The following is a 12733-nucleotide window of genomic DNA, read 5'->3' on the forward strand; positions in this document are numbered from 1 at the left end:
AACTTGGAAGAAGGAAAGCAAAAGGATGAAAAGGTGTTGCCTCAGCAATTAATAGCTTAACCGCAAAATATTGCACAAACCAAGGTTTCTTTGTATTAGTGGAAGTCACTCAATATCTCTCTTTGAATTAAAAAAAGGATTTTCATATCTCTTCCCTTCTTTGCTTCCAAGTCTTATGGTTTAGTTATTAACTTATTGGATGAAACAATGATAAGAGGATTAGACAAACAAAACTTAGCAAGAATTATATATTTGTTATTATTATATGAAGAACTAAAGGCAATAAAAGAATAAAAATGGAGCTGATGACCTGTACTTTGTTCAGCCTATGGTTTTGTGGGTTGGTGAATCTTTTTTAAGGCTTACCAGACGGAACAGAACCCAATCTGACCTGTAGATTTTGTCTTAATATTTTTTACTTCACAACCTTCTGGTTCAGCCGCCAGTTGACTCAAATCGGTTATTAGTATAAGATTATAGAACAATGATCTAGTTAATGCTTTGGTTATATTTCATTAGTAATTTAGTAGCACCCACACCCCAAAAAAACAGCAAATTTGGTTTGTATAACATATATATATATATATATGACTAGTTGACTTATGTATAAAATTTGTGTTACAACTTAAAATTGTGCTCAAATTTTCCAAGAGAAATTTCTCAGAGTCCTGTCAAAACTTGTCAGTTTCTGTCTTGTTTTCAAGTTCACCAAGACTTTCTCTAATCTTCTAATTATTTTTTGATCTCTCTTACATACCCAATTGTCATAGTCCTTAATTCTTTTTTCTCAAAAAAAAAAGAAAAGAACAGATGGGATTAGAGCCGTGTGTTAGTGTCTGAATGCAACAACCAAAACAGTCGGTCTCTGTCTCTGAATAAGTCTTACTTCAGACAAGTCAAATAAACTTTTTGAATGAACAAAATACTAAAAAAGTTTCTTTGAAGATTCTCAATCTTTTATCAATATCAACAACACACACAAACAGAAGACTAGAGAGAGAGATCTAGACTAGTGATGGGGTGCGACTCCCACGGCAATCTAACCGATGCAGAGTTCAGCAAACCGTTACCCTCCATAGGCATCTACGTAGCCACCGCTTCACTCATCTGCGGAGCCGCCATGTTCGCCGATCTTCTCCACGCCTTCCGCCACCGTAAATACTGGTTCCCCTGCAAGTACTTCTCACTCAACGCCACAACTCTCACTTTCATCTCCGTCTGCGTCAAACTCTCTTTAGATCTCAACACCCCCATGCCTAGTCGCCAAGACCAGCTCGCCAAGCTCAGCAGCAGCGTCTTCTTCTGCGTCGTGATGGCCAACTCCATGCCTTCTCTAGGCTTCATGGTCACTCGAGACCTCCTCACGAACCTCGTGGCTCTCGGGATTCTCGTCGTCACCGACGCCGTCAACATCTGTATCCAGCTGGGGACGGGCGCCATCTACGTTTTCACACGAGAGCACGCTCTCGTCATCGTCCTAATGCTTCTCACGTTTATGATCTTGAGCTTCTCCGCGATCGCGATTCCCGCTACAAAGCGTTACTTGGAGCTCAAGTATAAGAAGAAGTACGAGTTCGCCTTGAAGGAGTGTCCTTCTCACGCGGAGAGGAGGAAGGGAGTGCCTAAGCTGAGAGAAGATCTGATGAAGTTCTGGATGATGGCTCATACCTCTAGCCCTCAGTTCGTGATGGCTCGCTCCGTGACGTGCACCGCCTCTGGCTTCCTCTGTTTCTTGAGTGCGGTTACTTTAGCTGAAGCTATGGTTAGGTCTTACTTCTTGCAGCCGCGGTCGGTTGGGTTCTGTAATGGAGAGTCTGATTACAAATGGTCAACCACTCTGGTTCTAGTCTCTCAGGGAGTTGCAATAGCCTTTGGAACCATTGCTCCAGCGAGCAGGTGGTTCAGCGCGGTGAACTCGAGGTGTCCATCAAAGAAAGGTTTGAGAGGTGAGATGAGAGTAGAGAGCTATTGGTTCGAGTGTCTCTCCGAGAAGAAAGAACGTCCCTTGAGCCTCTGGATGCTCCACGGTCGCCGCGGAAGGAAGCTTGCGCACGACGTAAACAGATGGATGCTTGACGTCTGCATGGCAACGCAGCGTGGGTTAGTCTTGGCTAGCAAGTTTCTCCGTTTCGTCACTGTTTACTTTGTTAGTAGAATCTCGTTGTGTTGTTTATTATTCACCTCCAAATGTGAGAGTAGTACTGTCTCAAACTCCGAGTCTTCTTCCTCTTCATCGACGAGACGATTTGTTCTGCATCTTGAAGGAGAGGAGGAGCTGGTGGACTACATGGCGCGTAGTAACCGCGAGGCGACGGAGCATTTGATACACAAGGGTCGGAAACAGCAGCCTGTGAACTTGATAGAGCTCTTGGAAGGAGCAACAACAACAACTTCAATCTCGCAAGGGTTTGAAGGGATTTGGGATTTCGACAGCGACGAGGTTGTTTCGTTAGCCTCTGGAGAGCCACCTAATAGCTGGGCGCTTCCTTTAGTAACTCTGACGAGTATAGCTGTTGCTCTTCCCAATATAAAGCCTTTCTCTTTGAAGAAGTTGGTGAAGGCTGTAAACGAGGCGTTGGTCTATGTGAAGAAGTTTGAAGACGTTTTGGACATTGAAGGAGAGTTAGCTAACAGCAGGAAAGCTGCGGAAGTGGTTTGGTTAGGTGTTGATCTCTACCATAAGTGGCTCAACGTGGATCTTCGAAAACTATCCAAACAACAAAAATCAACAAAGCAAGTTCTTGAAGAGATGGTGGGTATAGCTAAGAAAGAGTTTACAGAGTTGTGGCAGAAGAATCTTATATATTGCATGAAGCATAAGCCTTCTCACTGGCCCATCAAGACTCTGGCGGCTAACTCAATGTACCGAATCGGCCAAACGCTTTTGAACAAGTACGAGTCGAGAGATGTTGGAACAGAGGAGGAGGCTCTGTTGAAAAATGTGGAGAGAATGGTGTCGGACATAGTAGCGGGATGCTTTTGCAACGCGGCGCAGGTGATCGGGATGAAGTGTTTGGTGACGGCGGTGGAAGTGAGGGAAGCGTCGGTGAGAGAAGCTGCGATGCATCTGGGGAGAACGGAGAAGATACTTGAGATTGTGGACAGGAGATTCATGCCTGCTTTGTCTCATCACGAAGTGGCGAAGATTGATGAGTGGAGAGAGTTTTATAGGACCAATAGATGCAGCATTTCTTTGACTCGTCCTTCGTCTCAGTGTACCACACGTGACCTCATTCTCAACCTTGAGTAGTAACACTTTAATGTGAAGTCTATAAAGAGTTGAGTTACCTTTTTGTACATATGATAATGAAAGCAATAATATGCTTTCTGTGTCGGTTGATGCGTAAGTCATCCTATCAGCTTTCCTTTATTGACAAGTAATAACGACTCTTCCAAAGCTTGTATTATTTATTCTTCAGGATATATTTGCAATAGCCAAGTCTCTTGTATCAATGTACGTCAAGAAAGCTTCTTTTGATTTTATTCTATAAAATTTCCTTAGTAGGGTTCCAAGTCTTGATGATAAAACTAAGTACTGTATGTGGTTTTGAACCGAATCAATACAGTGTTTTAAATGGACCGAATCAAATCGGCTGAACCGACCAGAATCAACTTTTTCGGTTCATGTTCAGTTATTGGTTCTGAACCGATCTACATATTTCGATATTAACTCCATATTTTCAATACCAATTCGGTTATTGGCTCGGTTAGTCAATTTTTTTAATGTTCTTTTTTTTCCTACAATGCCGCATGTATTAGACAACTGGTTACATCAATTTTGTATACTTTTAATTAAGCTAAAACCTGATTTATACCAACAAACCGAACTAATCAACTAACCAAAAAATTCAAATACAACCGAAACTACCCCAATTAACCGGAGTTTAATAACTAAAGCCTATAATTTTGGTTTAGTTCGAATTTGAAAAAAAAAAACGTATTTGTTAAAACCAAACCGTAATTTATTTGGGTTAATTTGGCAGCTCTTCCGAACTAACCAGAAATTGAACTACATAACCCGACTAAACCAAATCAACGAATCCGCAGGCCTTTATGAAACGGCGAAACCATTTCGAGCGAAGTTTGGTAAAACCAAAGACTCAAACAGTGGGCTGCTTTCCTGATTGGCTGATTCCTTCCGACCAAATTGTCTTTCTTTAAGAATTTTCATTTTATTTTTAATTCGGAAATAAAGGGACAGAGAGTCAGAGAGAGATACAAGAAGCGGTCTGATCTTCTTCATTCATTCATTCTCCTCTATAAAGTACACTTCTCACTCACACGGAGAAGAAGAAGAAGAATAAAACAAAAATCATCAAACCAAAGTGATTTGTAATAATGGCGAACAACGGATCCGGTTCATCCTTAGGCCCGGGCGGGCTAGATCTAACCAATACCTTTTTCAAACCGATCCTAAACTCCGACCCTCCTATCCCCTCCAACCGCTGTACCAAAGTCTCCGTCATCGGCGTCGGAAACGTCGGCATGGCCATCGCTCAGACCATCCTCACTCAAGACATCGCCGACGAGATCGCCCTCGTCGACTCCAAGCCCGACAAGCTCCGAGGCGAGATGCTCGACCTCCAGCACGCCGCCGCTTTCCTCCCCCGCACCAGAATCACCGCCTCCGTTGACTACGGCGTCACCGCCGGATCCGATCTCTGCATCGTCACCGCCGGCGCTAGGCAGAACCCGGGAGAGTCTAGGCTTAACTTGCTTCAGAGGAACGTCGCTCTCTTCCGCCATATCATTCCTCCGCTCGCTAAGTCGTCTCCCGATGCGATCTTGCTTATCGTCTCGAACCCTGTCGATGTCTTGACCTACGTCGCTTGGAAGCTCTCTGGGTTTCCGGTGAATCGGGTTCTTGGATCGGGTACTAATCTTGATTCCTCTCGGTTCAGGTTCTTGATCGCAGATCATCTCGACGTTAATGCTCAGGATGTGCAGGTCAGTTTCCGACCAAAGTTACGGTTCTGTAATAATAGATCCGATGATAATGGTGTTGTTGTTGTTTTAGGCATTCATTGTGGGAGAACATGGAGACAGCTCTGTGGCGTTATGGTCGAGCATTAGTGTGGGAGGCATCCCTGTCCTGAGCTTTCTGGAGAAGCAACAGATCGCGTACGAGAAACAAACCCTTGAGGACATTCACCAGTCTGTCGTTGGAAGTGCCTATGAAGTTATTAGTCTCAAGGGTTACACTTCTTGGGCCATTGGCTACTCTGTTGCCAACCTGGCTTACACCATCCTCCGTGACCAGCGTAAGATCCACCCGGTCACGGTTCTTGCTCGTGGCTTCTATGGTGTTGAAGGTGGTGACGTCTTCCTCAGTCTCCCGGCTCTGCTTGGACGTAACGGTGTGGTGGCTGTGACTAATGTGCATATGACTGATGAAGAGTCCGAGAAGCTGCAGAAATCGGCAAAGACTATATTGGAGATGCAGAGCCAGTTAGGACTTTGAACTTTATCTCTCTTCTATTTGCTTCAGTTTTTGAACTTTTTGTTTGGTTATGAATTTATCATAATCAATCTTCCCATGGATGTTAGTGTGGATCTTGATATCTATCACTATATGTTATATAAATGCTTGTTCTTTGACCAAAAAAAAGAATATACATAAATGCTTGTTCATGAAGAATCCAGTGTTGTGGTTCTTAAGATTATTCACACAAATAAACACTGAAGGATGATGTGAGAATAGAAGAGATAGGGCAATGGTTTTTGCACATTATGACTTCTAAACATTGCTATCTCACCTATCGAGCCTTGAGTGATTGCGTTATGCAGCTAGTACAAGCAAATGTGAAGATTAACCACATACAATAATGGTACCAACAATGTAAAAATTTGAATTGTCCCAAAAGAACTGATCCAAATACGATTTCAAATGTTTTTGTATCTGTAATTTTATTTATGATTTAATTTTTCTTTTGATACTAGTCAAATCATCAATTACATTATCGTATTATTTCAGTTTCTGTTACATACATATATGATAATCACCTATAACGTATATGATACGACGAACAACTTCACGAACAAAAATATGTTTTTGCTGTGACATTTACATTGATGAACAGTTTTACATGTATGATATTCCTATTTTTAATGGATACATTCTTTACACATCACACAATCACAACAAACAACTTTATCTGTAGTGCTATGTAATTTTTGATAAGCATTGCATTTTATAATATACAAACCCATGATGCCTATACAATCTATGAATTAGTTATAGTAAATTTTGAAGAATATATTTTTCTTTTGTTTTAAAGTTTATATAGTGAAAGATATATTTTCGTTGATTTGAATAAAATTTTTAAGTTTCGATAAGAATCAAAATTTATAATCGAGTAAAAATATAAATACATGTTTAAATATAATTTTTTTTAATTTGAAGAATAAAACCTGAAAATAATATGAAAATCTCAATAATTTAGATCTAGTAAAAATAATATTCCATCCATTTTTAAATAATACATGTTTTAGAATCTTCACACACATAATAATATATAAAAGTTTAATTATAAATCTATTATTTTACTTATTTTTCACAATTTTAGTATATAATAAAATATATTTAAATGTATATTTTACCATTAGTATCTAAATTATTGAGATTATAAATCTATTATTTTACCATTAGTATCCAATAAAAATGAAAAAATTGTTTTTGTGAAACAATTTTTTTGTCTTATAGAAAAATATTAAAAAAATGAAGGAATTATGTGGTTGTTAAAATTCAGAAGGTACAAACAATTAAAAAGAAAACAATTGCTTACTTTCCAGTTTTGAGGAGTAAAATAATTGCTTACTTTTTCCAGTTTTGTGTGGTGAACACCACTATGAATGAATGATGTGCCATGAGCATTGAATCAAAGCAGCAAAGGGACTAAAAATAATAAAATGGAGAAGGACAAGAGAAAGAGAGGAGGGGAGCATAGCATGATGATGATGATCTAGTGAGTTCGAATTCGAGAGAGGAAGGAGAGCTTCATTAGTTTAACCTTTTCTAGGAGAATAATAATAATAATACCCAACTGCGATAGGGATCGTGCGGATCAAGATGAAAGGTCTTTTCAAATCCAAGCCTCGTACTCCCCCTGACATCGTTCGTCAGACTCGCGATCTCCTCGTCTACGCCGATCGATCCGTCTCCATCCCTGACCTTCGCGAGTCCAAACGCCAAGAAAAGGTTCTCCCTTTCCCCATTTTTTCCTTCGAATCCCGACCAAACCCTTGTTTGGTTTGGTTTGGTTTTCTGACAAACCCAATTGCTTTTGCAGCTGTCGGAACTAAGCAAGAACTTACGAGAGTTGAAGTTGATTCTCTATGGAAACAGCGACGCTGAGCCTGTAGCTGAAGCTTGTGCCCAGCTGACTCAAGAGTTCTTTAAGGGCGATACTCTCCGCCGCTTGATCACTATGCTTCAATATCTGAACTTGGAGGTAACCCATCTCATCTCTCTTAAACTAAAATCCCCAAAAAAGAGAGAGAGATTTGAGATCAAAGTCTTCTTTTTGTTGTTGTTGTTATTAGGCAAGGAAAGATGCTACACAAGTGGTTGCAAATCTTCAGAGGCAACAAGTCAATTCACGCCTTATTGCCTCTGATTATCTCGAATCCAACATTGACCTTATGGATTTCCTTGTGGACGGGTTAGTAACTTCCAGCGTTAATTGCTTCCGAGTTAGAAAGTTTAAATCTTGATGATCTTGAGGTTTTGTTTTGTCATTCTCTATCTCTCAGCTTTGAAAACACAGATATGGCGTTACACTATGGTACTATGTTTAGAGAGTGCATCCGCCATCAGATTGTTGCAAAGTGAGCTACTTTTTTATCTATAAAGTGACAATCTATGTTTGATTTTTTTCAACATAGTAAAAAAAAAAAGATTTTACAAGTTGTGTTTTTGTGGAGCCATGTTATAATGTAAACCGTTTCTTCTCTTTCTTGGGTTCAGATATGTTTTGGACTCACAGCATGTGAAGAAGTTCTTTTACTATATACAGCTTCCCAATTTCGACATTGCTGCTGATGCTGCTGCCACTTTTAAGGTTCTTGTACACTTCAACATGCTTGGATTTTCCCCTACAATCATGTTTCAGATTTTCTGTAAAACATTTAATCATAACTTTTCTTGCAGGAACTTCTGACAAGGCACAAGTCTACAGTCGCTGAGTTTCTCACCAAGAACGAAGACTGGGTTAGTTCTCTTACAATGTACCAAATCATTATGTTCTGCTTAGAAAGCATATGCATCTGCTTCACCTCCAACAGTGTAGAATGGAATTATCAGCTATATTGGTGTACAGTTTTTTGCAGACTACAATTCAAAGCTTCTTGAATCAAGTAATTATATAACCAGACGGCAGGCTATCAAGGTAGAGTAACTTGTGATATCATTATCACAAATGTGTAATCACGAAAATGTTAGCAGTGACATAGCATTCTGATTGATTAATATAATGAGTAATCTTTTTACAGTTATTGGGCGATATATTACTGGATCGGTCAAACTCAGTTGTGATGACAAAATATGTGAGCTCAATGGATAACTTAAGAATTCTCATGAATCTTCTCAGAGTATGATGCTTTACTCTGATTTCTTGAGTTATTTTATCCTCAGTGTCTGGCTCTGCCAAAACTGATTTAGTATTGAGACTAACTTGAGCTTGTGGATGAAAACTCACTTGCAGGAATCAAGCAAGACTATTCAGATAGATGCTTTCCATGTTTTCAAGGTATCTTTTTTTTGTACCCAGTTAAACATAATCAGCCAGAAGGCTTTGGCGATTTGATCTTGAGTTCTTTTGGAAAATGTCTGTCTTACAGTGATTTAGTTGAGCTTTGAAAATAAAAAAGACTTGGAAGGGGCCAATCTAAGTTCACTGACATTGTTGTGTGTTTTACAGCTGTTTGTAGCAAACCAAAGAAAGCCTTCAGATATCATCAACATTCTGGTGGCAAACAAAAACAAGCTTCTAAGATTGTTGGCTGATGTCAAACCAGACAAAGGTATGGGAACTGTTGTCGTATCACTAGGGAATGGACATGATTCTCACTTTAAACAAACTTCTTATGTTTTATGATTCATGTTTGTTTGGTGGCAGAGGACGAGAGCTTTGAAGCAGATAAAGCTCAGGTGGTGAGAGAGATCGTAAGTCTTAAGCCTTGAGATTTTTCTTGAGCACTCACACATGTACACAAAAGCTCATGCCTTCTGTTTAATCTCTAAAAGACGTTTTTGTTGCATCAAAGATTTGTTGTTACTTAGTAGGTAACATCTCTCTCTCTCTACGTGTCTGTTTGTAAGCTATTGACTTGTCTGGATCTTGTAGATTATATGAATCTACATGTACACTCCTTTAGTTTCGATAAAATAAAACATAAATGCAGAAAAACCAAAATCAATCATTTTTGTATTTGTGTTAAAATGTTTTATCTATAAGAGAATAGTGTGTGGATCTATAAAACATTGGATTCAATGGCATGGCACTAACAATGCTTGAGGAACAAACTAGTCTACAGAGGGTAAATCGGTTTGATAATGTTTAGATTAAATATCATTTCATCAGTGTTTCGATCATCAAACAGACATCAACAGGATTTAAATAAATAGCAAAAAGAAAGACAAGAAAAGGTAATGTCAAGAGTGGGATTTGAACCCACGCCCTTTCGGACCCGCACCTGAAGCGGGCGCCTTAGACCAACTCGGCCATCTTGACACTTGTTGTTCATTTTATACTTCACCGTTCAAGTTACCAAAAACATCATGCTATTACCAATCCTTTCTACCTCTTTTAACAGAACCTCCTCTGCTCCAGTGTTTCTTGATTCGTATAATCTTCGAAAGGTGTTTCTGCTGATTTGGTACAAAGTTTGCTGCCAGTCTTGATGGGCCTATAGATAAAAGCCCATATGAGGCCAAGTTAAACAACATGACTCAACTATAAAATTAGTTTTATTTGTTTGGGGATACTTTGTTTAAATGCTTTGGATACTCAACCGTTTAGAGTACTCAAAGTGATACAATTAAAATAGTAATGCTAGATAGACAACAAAAATGATTGTTAATCCGTGAAACCACTCAAACAATTAGAGTACACAAATAGAAAAACCGAAGTGGTCTCTCTTTTACGTATTTATTTGAAGGAGCTGGTCGGTATGGGGGAATGAATCGTGTTAGAGAGCCGTCCGCTCAAACGACAAAAATGCTCTCAGACCAATGCATTTGTCGCCACTTTATGGTTTCACAAACCGTCCTACTTCATTAAGATATTACCTGAATCCAAGGAGATTGTTCTTTAGCCCATAACAACATCATCTCTCTCTTTATCCACACCATATATATGTAAGAAGAACATGGAGACGAGTTCTTAAATCTTCCAAGAACCTTACGGCAATCTATCTCTCACTTGTTAGTCCGCACGTACTTTTGAAACTTGTGGTTTTGAATTATTCTATCTCATTAGAAAAAAAAAAGAAAAGATTCTTTTATTGTGTAGTTTGTGTTTATGCTCTTCCTCTTCTCTTCCATCTGAGTCAACATCATCCTTTTCATCTCCATAAAGTTGTTCCTTTTAATTATTATTTTCATTAAAGGTTTTACAGTTCATTTTCTGAAACTTAAAGAGTTTTGGTCACATGGTTCTGATCAGAAACATAACTCCTACTCCACCAGGCCATTAAATTCCCTCTTTTGTCATCATCCCACGTCAGCTTTTCAAATTCAAGAAAGCTTCATTTTGTATTTCAAGATTCATTCATCATTTTACATAGAAAATTTAAAAAAACAATGGAGAGTGGTGGGTTTTATCCAGATTGGAAGGATACTTCATCTTCCTTGTTTGGATCAGAGAACCTGGAGGAAGACAGAGTTCTCAGAGCTGAAGAGCTGTTCTCATCTATTCCTCAGCCTCAGACACCAAAAGAGCCAATGGAGTTCCTGTCTAGATCCTGGAGTCTCTCTACTTCTGAAATAGCCAAAGCACTTGCACTCAAACATAGACAACAACAACAACAACAACAAGAACAGTTCTGTGTTGCTCAAAACACTCATCCTGTCTTGTTCCCTGATGCTGCTGCTTCAGATCCACTCGTGGTACGTCACTTTTCTCATCCCTTTTCTCAATTCAGACCAAACACACATTCATAATGGGGCTTTTGATTTTAGGCTGGGAAGATAATGAACTCGTTTGGCACACGCAAGGGAGGGACATTGTCAAAATGGTTTCACCACCACAAGGAACATAACAGTAGCAGCAGCAGCAACACCATCAACTATCTCAAGAAGAAAGACAAGGTGCGCGTGGAGAACGCACACGTGCATTCCGCAGTCTCTATAGCCGCTCTGGCTGCAGGTGTAGCCTCTGTGACATCTGCAAGCAACAGCAAAGGCTCAAGCTCCAAGATGGCTCTGGCTTTGGCCTCAGCCACCGAGCTTTTAGCCTCACATTGCGTTGAGATGGCTGAGCGAGCAGGTGCTGACCGTGCGCGTGTTGCTTCTACGGTGCAGTCATCTGTGGATATCCACAGCCCTGGTGATCTCATGACTCTTACAGCCGCTGCTGCAACAGGTATGGATGGATCTTGTTTTGAAACTATTAAAGGCTTTGTTGTAGTTTCACAAGCCTTTGACTTAAGTTTTGTCTTAAATGGTTAATAGCTTTGAGAGGAGAAGCGGCGCTGAAGGCGAGACAGCCAAAGGAAGCAAGGAAAAACGCATCTATTGCACCTTTTGAGAGAAGCTTCTCTGACTCTCATTGGCCTTCAAATATTCAGTTTAGGTTGGAAGAACCAAATCTTCCATTAGAAGGAGAACTGATGCAATGCTCACGACATGGTAAGTATCTTCTATTAGTTAGACTCTGATGAATTGAAGAGTTCACTGAGCTAAGACCTCTTTGTTTTTTGTGCTTTTAACTTTCAGGAGCGCAACGAAGTAAGCGTGTCAGCGTCTATTGCAACAAGAAGTCTCAGGTACAGCAGATATGATTAGAAACCTAAACCCACAACGCATCACACTACACTTCTGATCTAATGCTTATTATGATTTTTTTCAGGTAATGATTAAACTGAAAAGCAAACATGTAGGAGGAGCATTCTCCAAGAAGATCAAAAGTAAGCATTTCATAACCTTTAAGTATAGATAACTTACCTGAAGGAAAGACATTCTGAACTTGTAGTTCCTTTTTTTTTGAAGCCGTTGTATATGGAGTATGCGATGAGAAATCAGCTTGGCCATACAAGAAAGAGAGGGAAAACAACTCAGAAGAAGTGTACTTTGGTATGAAAACAGGACAAGGCCTGTTAGAGTTCAAGTGCAAGAACAAGATTCACAAGCAGAGATGGGTTGATGGGGTACAGTGTCTTCTTCGCCAAGTAAACTGCTTTGAGGCTGCCAAGTGCTCTCTGGGATCTCTGAGTCTCACTAGTAAAACGTGATGCAGGATCATGTATATATATATATATATATATCTGATTATATATACATATTAATGTCTCTCCACATTTTTGCTGTTATGATGTATTTGCAAAAAAAACTGGCAATGTACAATCTTTAGTGTTTTGTAACCTGAGAAGACTTTTGGATAAAGAGCAAAAGGTTGTTCACAATAATGAACCAGTGCTAAATCTAGGGACTCTTCATGTAATTAAGAATATTGTAAGGACCATTTTATAAATAATCCAAAAGCTGTGGCGGAGGGAGAGATAAGAGATTTCATAA

At 39.6% G+C, this 12733-nt stretch overlaps 4 protein-coding genes and 1 non-coding gene across 6 annotated transcripts; 4 read left to right on the forward strand and 1 right to left on the reverse strand.

The window, feature by feature from the left end:
* The first annotated feature begins 904 nt into the window (after positions 1 to 904).
* LOC106440231 lies at positions 905 to 3540 on the forward strand. Of its 2 annotated transcripts, XM_013881850.3 has the most exons (2): positions 905 to 2892; positions 3024 to 3093. In XM_013881850.3, exons 1-2 carry the CDS (start codon positions 1016 to 1018, stop codon positions 3091 to 3093), a joined length of 1947 nt encoding a protein of 648 aa, XP_013737304.1. In that variant the 5' UTR covers positions 905 to 1015. The 2 variants fall into 2 exon arrangements, with proteins under 2 accessions (XP_013737304.1, XP_013737303.1); XM_013881849.3 differs by having other exon boundaries at positions 910 to 3540.
* A 550-nt stretch (positions 3541 to 4090) lies between these two features.
* Positions 4091 to 5638, forward strand: LOC106440238 (L-lactate dehydrogenase B). The gene is made up of 2 exons (XM_013881859.3): positions 4091 to 4947; positions 5018 to 5638. The coding sequence occupies exons 1-2, from the start codon at positions 4339 to 4341 to the stop codon at positions 5459 to 5461; spliced, it is 1053 nt and encodes a 350-aa protein (XP_013737313.1). The 5' UTR covers positions 4091 to 4338; the 3' UTR covers positions 5462 to 5638.
* Positions 5639 to 6801: 1163 nt separating this feature from the next.
* Positions 6802 to 9422, forward strand: LOC106440236 (putative MO25-like protein At4g17270). Its single transcript, XM_013881857.3, has 11 exons — positions 6802 to 7198; positions 7290 to 7451; positions 7543 to 7661; positions 7753 to 7827; positions 7967 to 8060; positions 8150 to 8209; positions 8319 to 8387; positions 8491 to 8589; positions 8703 to 8747; positions 8919 to 9021; positions 9117 to 9422. The coding sequence occupies exons 1-11, from the start codon at positions 7070 to 7072 to the stop codon at positions 9179 to 9181; spliced, it is 1020 nt and encodes a 339-aa protein (XP_013737311.1). The 5' UTR covers positions 6802 to 7069; the 3' UTR covers positions 9182 to 9422.
* A 228-nt stretch (positions 9423 to 9650) lies between these two features.
* TRNAL-CAG lies at positions 9651 to 9731 on the reverse strand. The gene has a single exon. It is a non-coding gene; the product is annotated as a tRNA-Leu (tRNA).
* Positions 9732 to 9954: 223 nt separating this feature from the next.
* LOC106440234 (VAN3-binding protein) lies at positions 9955 to 12641 on the forward strand. Its single transcript, XM_013881853.3, has 6 exons — positions 9955 to 11107; positions 11180 to 11582; positions 11672 to 11848; positions 11936 to 11985; positions 12069 to 12126; positions 12209 to 12641. Exons 1-6 carry the CDS (start codon positions 10802 to 10804, stop codon positions 12448 to 12450), a joined length of 1236 nt encoding a protein of 411 aa, XP_013737307.1. The 5' UTR covers positions 9955 to 10801; the 3' UTR covers positions 12451 to 12641.
* Positions 12642 to 12733: the final 92 nt, after the last annotated feature.

This window comes from Brassica napus, chromosome A3, assembly GCF_020379485.1.
Source record: "Brassica napus cultivar Da-Ae chromosome A3, Da-Ae, whole genome shotgun sequence".
NCBI lineage: Eukaryota > Viridiplantae > Streptophyta > Magnoliopsida > Brassicales > Brassicaceae > Brassica > Brassica napus.